Source organism: Lepidochelys kempii, chromosome 3 (assembly GCF_965140265.1).
Source record: "Lepidochelys kempii isolate rLepKem1 chromosome 3, rLepKem1.hap2, whole genome shotgun sequence".
Classification (NCBI taxonomy): domain Eukaryota; kingdom Metazoa; phylum Chordata; order Testudines; family Cheloniidae; genus Lepidochelys; species Lepidochelys kempii.
In genome coordinates, this window is record NC_133258.1 from 157,713,000 (window position 1) to 157,721,995 (window position 8,996).

The 8,996-nt window shown below is 42.7% G+C and overlaps 1 protein-coding gene across 1 annotated transcript in view; it reads left to right on the forward strand.

The window, feature by feature from the left end:
* Positions 1–5,040, forward strand: part of ACBD3 (acyl-CoA binding domain containing 3) — a 31,296-nt gene extending 26,256 nt beyond the window's left edge. The window contains exons 7-8 of the mRNA XM_073338702.1: positions 1,060–1,344; positions 4,670–5,040. Of these exons, the coding sequence (XP_073194803.1) occupies positions 1,060–1,344; positions 4,670–4,875 (491 nt within the window). The 3' untranslated portion in view covers positions 4,876–5,040. The remainder of the gene's footprint in view (positions 1–1,059; positions 1,345–4,669) is intronic.
* Positions 5,041–8,996: the final 3,956 nt, after the last annotated feature.

Genomic DNA, 8,996 nt, shown 5'->3' on the forward strand with positions numbered 1-8,996 from the left:
AGAGCCCCCATCCAGTCCTCTTGAGCTGAAGGTAACTGACACACAAGACCATGGAGGGAAGGAATGTAAGGTAGAAGTTCTGTTGCAGAGCTTCTCTCTGTATAGGATCGGTTCCACAAGTGGGTCTTGATGGGGGAGTGGGGCTGTTGGTTGAATGTGGCGGGGGGCATATTCTCATGGACACTAGTTCCAAGTGTCTAAAGAGAGTGACTCTAAAGGAATAACTTGTTCTCTCCTTTCCACCTGCCGCTGCTGCTCTCCCCATGATCCAGGTACATCCTCCTTCCAACCCAACAGACTTCAGCTCCTCGCTGTTCCCTTGGCTCCCAGGGACAGCCCTGTTGTAACAATCTGTGGAGCTGGAGGAGGAAAATCAACCCACTATCAGCTTCCCTTCCCCACTCCCCAGTTCTGTCTATCACTATTCCTGGCTTCATCAGTGGCACTTGCCCACCTTCATCCAAAATCCTTGTAAGATTTGGGCAGGCCCTAGCAAGAAACTGGGGATGGGTTCTGGGTCCTGTGTGAAAAAAGTGGAGTAGTTCTACTGAGCACATCAAATAAAACAGCTTGCGTGTTCAGGAGTTACATTTCAAGGATTTGTTGAAAGGGTTTAAGTAACCTTGTGTAGCTATCATAGAACCGGTGCCTTTGACTGTAGTAGTAACCCATATTGCACTGCACTGAAGTGATGTCTTAGGAATGAAATTTTGCCTGAATAAAGATAGATAGTATTGTCAGTCAGCTTAGATGTGCAGACAGCTGCAAATCGAATGAGACGCTCAACCAGACTTAGTTCTAAGGGGCAGATTTGTAATATGTGCAATGTTACAATGCAGGCTTCATGATATATTTCATGTGCGTTTGCTAGGCCTCCGTTAAAAGAGCATTGTCCTGTAATAGCATGAAAGCTCCGTGTTGGAAGCAATCTTGAGACTTCCCTGCAGAGACTCGGTGGTGCCATGTCTTACAGAAGTGATTTGTTATTACATAACATTAAAATAGCTGTATTTTTAAAGGCAAATCATTCACTGTCCATGCTTTTTTCTTCCTCTTTAGAATCTGTTCCAGTGATAGCTGCTCCATCCATGTGGACACGACCCCAGATAAAAGATTTTAAAGAGAAGATCCGACAGGATGCAGACTCTGTGATCACAGTAGGCCGAGGAGAAGTGGTTACAGTCAGAGTACCAACTCATGAAGAGGGGTCGTATCTCTTCTGGGAGTTTGCTACAGACAATTATGACATTGGTTTTGGGGTATATTTTGAATGGACAGACTCCCCCAACACTGCAGTCAGTGTGCATGTCAGTGAATCCAGTGATGATGAGGATGAAGATGAAGGTATATGTGCTTATTTTATATACGCTTTTAATGGTGTCCATTGGCCATACTCTAATGTAACGGTCTCTTTTTTGTGCGCACCCTCTGCACAGCTGGTGTCCCTCTAAACATGAAATCTGTCCCTTCCAAATCTTAGTTACTAGTTGTTTCAAGTACTACATCTGACTGCGGCCAGGCTAAGGCAGTCATGGTCATAGTTGCATCCACGTGTGTTGGCCCTCATGGCCCCACAACCCCTTGGGGTGAATGGCAAGGGCCACCCATATGGCTTAGGGAGGAGTCACTATTACTCCATCTTCTGGCAAGATAGGGCCTCCCTCCTGTCCAGACCACGACTCCTTAAGCAGGCTGGGGAAATTCCCAGAGGAGAGAGGTTCTTACCCACTCAAGCAAAGAGGTCCTGCCACCAACACCCCAACAGAGCTGCAATGGGGTAGCACACAATTCTCAGGGGCCCCTCCCAGAGCAGTAGGGCTTTCAAAGTTAACACCCCATTGGAATAAATGAGGAGGTTAACACCTCTTTAGAACCTTTTCTTCGGGCTGTCTGCAGACACCACTGCCATGGTTACGCTTGGCTTACATTTCAGGCTTTTATTTTGCAACCACAAGGTCTGAAATACAACTTTTTAAAGTGAAAACTTCAATTCTGGGGATTGTTTGTTTGGCTTCAGGAGCCATGGCTCTGTGCATGTGTCTCAGTCCTGTTGCTGGTTTTTATGGTTCTATTTTACTATTTTGTCCTTTTCTCTTTTGGTGTGAAAGACACTCCAAGGGAAACAATCCTTGCTGCTGTTAAATGCTCAACTGATGAGCTGATTTTTTCTCTAATGATTTTTGATTTCTCTAATTTTTTTTCTCTAATCTTGGGGGCTGTAACAATAACACTTCAGAGAGACGTGATTTAAAAAAAAATGTTCCTTCAACACTGAAGTGGTGCTCGTGTAGACTGTGGGAGTCGGTATGCTATGCTCCACCTTGAACAAGGTGCTCAAACGTTGCATGCTGGGGTGGAAGGATGATCTTGGTCTTGTGATCAAAGCAAGGGGGAGAGGCCTGGATTCTGTTTCTCATCCTGATACTTTGTCACCTTGAGCAAAGTCACTTAACCACTCTCTTGACTTTCTAATCTGTAAAACATATTGTCCTGGATATGGGTATTGAGAGGCAAAATTATTTCTGCACTGAGAGTTCCTTGATAGAAGGGGCCGTAAAGTGCAAAGCCTTTAGTGCTAGGCTGATGCTGGGACCTGTGGGGCTGAAGGTTAAGGGAAATCTTTGTTTTAGGACATGACCTTCAGGCTGTTAGATTTCCTAATATATGACTATGTAGTAGGCAAATCTGGACATCCCTGCTTCTGCTAGATACTGACCCAGATAACACTTGTTGCTAGCTAGGGTACTAAGATAAGCCACTGATAAGTGAAACTCTCCTTCATGGAACTCGAAAAAAAAAAAATCTTAAACACAAAAGGTCACAGTGCTGAGTGTCCATTTTAGAAATAACTACACAGTATGGTGAAAGCATTCTTTGGAATTGATCTTTGGACATTGCTACATCTGATGGTTTCCTGCCTTTCCATGTTGGCATTGCAGAGCTTATGTGCAGTGATTTGAAACCTAGAAAAGGAGCCTTTTGTGCATAAAATGTTCACATAGAAATGGAGGTGGGGTAGAGAAAACTTTGAAAACTTTACCTGTAGATGATATGGTGTGATTAACTCACTTACATGATCACCTGTTTTAAAGTAGCCTGATGTGAGGGAGAATGAGAAATACCATTCTTAAAAGTCAGAGATGGAAAAGACTTACTCGGTTGTCTTTCATTCTCCTGCCTCTGATGTATGAGTATCTTTACTGTCTAGTCTCCAGTGCTTTGTCCAGTATCGAATGACTCAAGCAATGAAATGCACACTTCCATTATTCTATATGTTGAACCAAAACTCAAGACATGGTGGTGAAAGTCTCCATGTACCTTTAATACTCCCCTAAAGGATGCAATTCCTGCACTGCTGACTTATTTTCCAGGAAGGAAATTAACCTCCACATCCTCTCTTCCAAGGCCTGACGTTGCAATAAGCCAGGTGGCCAAAGGCTTGGACCCAGGTCCCTTCCCTCAGCCACCGGGGAGTCTGCCATGCCATTGCAGGAGCTTGTGACCCAGCCATCTGTCCTCTGCCACTGAACTGCTCGGCCACCGTCGGGTATACTGTGTCCTGCCTGCAAAAACTGTGCACAGGGATGTGCTTGCAAGTGCACAACTGCTCTGCATAGACAAGTGAACAAAATGACCTGTGGATATTTTACAACCAAGTGAACCACATTTGGAAATGCCTCAGGCTATGACCTTAATTCAGCTAGCTGTGGTCTAGTCATCAGGTCAGGCCACCCCACTTAATGGGCTGTCCTTCAGCTCACATGAATAACAGTAGGTCAGCCACCCTAACTATTGTCAGGAGTTCAACAGTTAACTCAGCTAACCTTTATTTTACTGTGCTATCAGTTGTTGAGTCTTTTGATTATCATAGAATCATAGACTTTAAGGTCAGAAAGGACCATTATGATTGTCTAGTCTGACCTTCTGCCCAGAGCAGGCCACGGAAACTCACCCACCAACTCCTGTAACAAACCCCTAACTTTTGTCTGAGCTATTGAAGTCCTCAGATCGTGGTTTAAAGACTTCAAGGTGCAGAGAATTAACTCTGATCTTGAGCAAAAGTGGCTCTCGAGAGGAGTCTGAAATAGCTGGGCTTTGAGATCCTCTGACAAGATCTGTAAAAAGTGCTTATGGTTCAACTCTGAAATGCTGAGCACCAGTTGCTCTCATTGACTTTAATGGAAGCTGTGGTGGCTCAAGACCCTTTGAAAATCAGGCCCTGGATCTGTTTATTATTTAACATTAGTGGATTCATAAAGTGCATGATTGATGAAGAAACCCATGATCAGACTGAACTAAAGGCTGGTTTCCCCTTCTTTGTAAATGTAATGTCACAACAAAGTACCACTCATAAAATGGATAAAGAACTTCCTCAGGCAGGAATAAAGAGACTCATTTCTGTACTTCATTTTAGAAATCTTACCTTAAATCTTCCCCATGAATGCTTAGTCCCTAACAGTCTCCCCCCCACACCCCAAAAAAAACCCCCACATGCTCCCAAATAGTTAAACATACCTCTTATTTTGTTACTCAGATAACACTGATTTGTGTCTTCCTGGTCCCTCTTGGACTAGCAAAACAAAACCCAATCATTTTATTTTATTCTTTCTTTCTTTGCATAAAATCCCCCCTCATATTTAATGACTGATATTTATTTTTTCCACTACAGAAAACAGTGAAGAGAAATCCAAAAAGAATGCCAGCAAGCCTCAGCTAGATGAAATAGTGCCTGTATACAGACGAGACTGTCACGAAGAAGTGTACGCTGGCAGCCACCAGTACCCAGGGAGAGGAGTTTATCTCCTTAAATTTGACAACTCCTACTCATTATGGAGATCAAAAACAGTTTACTACAGAGTCTATTATACTAGATAAAGATGTTGCAGTGTCGGAGGCTGAGGCTGTGCAGAAGACATCATTTTATTCAGAATTTTCTTCAAACGTAATGGATCTTTTGAGTCTATTTTACCCTGTCTGGTGTATCTATACGGTTTGTGTGTGAACTTTAACATTAAAAGCTGGGATTTTTCTGCTGCACAATTGTAATGAAGATCACGTTGGGCTTAGCACAGGACCTCCCAGCCCTTAATGGCATCAAGAGGTTAGCCAATGAAATCACTGGCTGCCAGTGCTTAGACTAAGTCACACTAACTGCATATACAAAACCTCCAAACTGTTACTTACTTACACACACAAGCACGTAGTGTCTGAACGGTTGTTGGTATGGTGTTGCCTGGTCTGTGTGCTTTGGGAATTTATGGTGATTTGTTATTAGACGGGGTCTCATCCTTAATTGGCAGAATTGGTTACGATTTGCAATGTAGCAAGTCTCTCCCTTAAAACTGTATTCGAATGTCAGATTTTTACACAATTAAAACTTGAACCAAGTTGTGTGTCTGCTGTTGTCATGCAAGAGATAACTTATTCCATCTCTTAAAACAGTGTAGTGAATAAAAGATGAATGGCATTTGTTTTCAGTGGGGCTGCATAGTCCAGATCAATACAACAGTACTGTAAAAATGGAGCCCCTTGTGTGACTTCAAAATTGGAAGAGATAACCAGGATAGCAATTGAAAATATGTGTAACTAGTGACTCAAAGCAGAATCTTAGTGCCCCCTTCACCTACTGCTAGCCGTGGTGGGATTCTGACACCGAACCAGGGGATGAGTAAATTCTTATCTTGTTTGCTGATTTGCTGTACGGGTAGACTTCAAAGTGAAATCAGTTTTCTGCACAACTCTCAGCTCTTGCTTTGTGTTTTTTGTAAACCTAAATCTGCACATAGTGCATTTAAACAATTATCTCAATCATTTTGGTGAAGTGTAGGGATTAATGTTGCACTAATATTATGGAAATCACTGCCAGGAACAGCCCATTTTAGCTTAATCTGGGGGCACTTGTGTGCAAACCCTCCATGCTTTAATTCTAGTTTGTAATTATGTTTTTCAGGGAAAAGCAGAGTGTTCCTGCAGATCCTTAAATATTTTAGCTTTAATCTCCCATGCCATATTTCATAGATACTGTTGTAGCATTTTCATAGTTTGTGCTCTGAAAACAAATAGAGATGGCTATCTGGTGCATATCTGCAGAAACAGTGCACTTTTCTATGGAGCTTTGTTTTGAAGGGATGAGAGGGGGGTTCAGGTATGGTAAAGGTGAACTGAGCATTCTGCGTGGGTAATGCACTTGATTACTGTTGCATCTTTCTCAAATCACTTATTGCAGTAGGATTTCCATTGATTAGTGGCAGCTTGTACAGTTCCATAACAAATAGGGATGTTGGCGTTTGGGGGGGGCGTTGTTTGAATATGTGATTTGTATGTACATGATTCACTTTCTTTTTCTCACACCAGCTGTGGAGAAAAGGCTCCTAGAGAATGCTTAACTTGTCTTGGCATTTGGTTCAGCAACACACGACCAGCTTATAGCTAGCTAGTGCTGCTCCATCCAAAACACTTGTAAAATGTTCTACTCGTGTACATACAGTATATAGTCCATGGAGTTAGGAAGTACCTTGCTTTTTAAAAAAATGTAAAAAATAAAGGCAGGCACTAATATTTCTTCCAGTTTTCAATTTAGATTTTGTCCATACAAAAAAGTTTGACTTTTCTCTAAAAAAAAAAAAATAATAATAATAATAATTGTTCTTGGGAGCAGTGTATGTCGCTTTAACTGGCAGCATTTACTGTCGCGTGTTGGATGTCAGAACTTCTCAGTTTCCGAACTTTTTTTATTGCCTCTGGCTGTTTAGTACAGTACAAGTGCGATTTAAAATACCTTGGAATAATATATTTAATCTTAATTAAAATACATTTATCTGTAACCCCTGTTGGCTTTTTATTAATTTTACCCCTGTAGATGGCTGTTCAAGTAGAACATGGTAATGTTTTTTTAAATGCCCTTCCTTTTTGTAAAGATTCACAGTATACAGCAACCTTTTCTCCCCTACTCTTCAGTTCTGCTGTACTTATACACTGCCCTGAGCATGCTAATGGTTGTCAATTAAAAACCACAAGGCTATGTGGACGGTTTGCCTGAGGATGTGCGTTGGAGAAGGTTAATGTCCCTCTGGGGTGGAGATTATCTGCACATAATGAGTATTTTCATTACTGTAGTAGTGGCTAGGGTGTCCTACTGCGCCAGACACTGCACCAACCGTTCCTGCCTTGAGGTGCTTAAAGTCGCTAGAGACATGGATCTAACGGAGCAAGCAATGTGATGGTGTCAAGTAGCATGTTTGTGCCATAATTTTTTAAAAAACATTAAGTGGAAGTTAATTGAGTGGATTAGGCAAAGGAAGGGAGCATGAAGGGCTTGCAGAGTGCGGTTAAGGTGAAAAGAAACTGGCTTTGTTTTATACCCTCCTCCCAAAGCAGAGTGTCTCCAGTTAAAACTTTTCCCGCAGAGTCCCTGCTCCAGCACCTATTGAGTGACCTGTACCTGCTTTCTGCCAGTTTGTTTGAGTTCTGGCGCTAAAGCCTTGCTGGACCTTTTCTTCCTTAGGTCAATGTGGGCTATGGGGAAGTAGGGCACTGCACACATCCTAGTGCCCATGGGAGGAGTGTCACCCCTTCTGGGTGTGGAGACAAGTCAGGGGAAGAGATGATTCCAACTGGGCCCACTTTCCTTTCCTCCCAAAGCTGCATTACCTTCTCAAGCTGTGTGTCTGCTCTTGCCAGCTGCTGACTCCCTCAAAGTTCAGGTGCAGACCCTGGCTGAGAGCAAAACGGGAAAGACTTGTGAGTTGTAGTTGCTGCATTTTTTCCAGCCCTTCTACTCAGAATTCTCTGGGCAATATTCCCTAGGACATCCACTCAGTGGCACTGGGACTATGACCTAGGGCTTTGGCCTAGCTGTGAAAGTCATGGCCTTCTGTTATCCAGATCCCATCTGTCTTTATACTTGTCCCAGCTCTATAGAAAGAGGAAAGCAGTCTAGAGGGGATTAAAAGATGCTACCCTAGCAAGGGGTGAATGTGCTAGATTGCCTCCATCCTTGTGTACATGGAAGACACAACTCAGCCTAAATCAGTATAGGAGCAAGTCTCTGTGGGTAGTAGAGAGACAGAAATGAGAAAACTAAAGGTGACTGCAGCTCCCCTTCCAGCTGCAGAGAGCAGTGAATGGTAAGGGGAAAACTTGTGCAGGATGGTGGTTCTCCTGCAGAGGGTGCATCTCTAAGCTGCCTTCAAAGGCCTGCATGTAGTATAGTGTAATCAAGTTTAGATCCCACTTTAGCACATCCAAATCGTTATAGTGTACCTCCCACCCCACTCTCACATGGAGGGTTGTGAGGAGTGACACGAGGGTGGAAATGGACAGTGAGGGTACCCCAACAGCTGTGGTTCTATACGATAGCCATACAAGTGCTTCATAGCAGTAACTACCCTCAGTACTTTCCTTAATTAGTTTGCACTTCTTTTGACACAGTCCACAGGGAGAGATCTGATTCTCATGCTGTTCAGTCATAAAATATACTTAGATCAGCAGAACATGTACTAGTAGGAAGTATAGTTCATTAGTATTACTCATCACATCTAGGTGTAGACTAGGTTAATGTGAAAGCCAGGTAGTTATGGGAATGAGCCATATATGCTCTTCCCTTGTGTATATGCAAAATAACTATGATGCTCAGGTAAGGAAGCTATTTTGTAATTTAGGACTATAGCCTGTGAAAGCTTCTTTGGAAATAATGCTTTGTGGGGGAAAAACAGTGTAGCTAATTCTTACACAACCCACTCATATCCTAATGCCAGCAACGGGACTGATGCAAAGTGAAATCAGATAGTCCAAAATAAGTGACACTAAGGGGTTATACATGCTACTTTGGCTATGGTAAGAGTAATTATTTAAACTGAACTTTACACCATTTGTTTTCTCCACTCATCTTGGATAATTAAAAAAACCCCAAATGTTGTTTTCAGGTGCTAGCACAAGGCTGGAATGTTTGTATTTAAATAGTCCCCGTCTCAAGAGTTTGGTTTTCAAACCCTCCG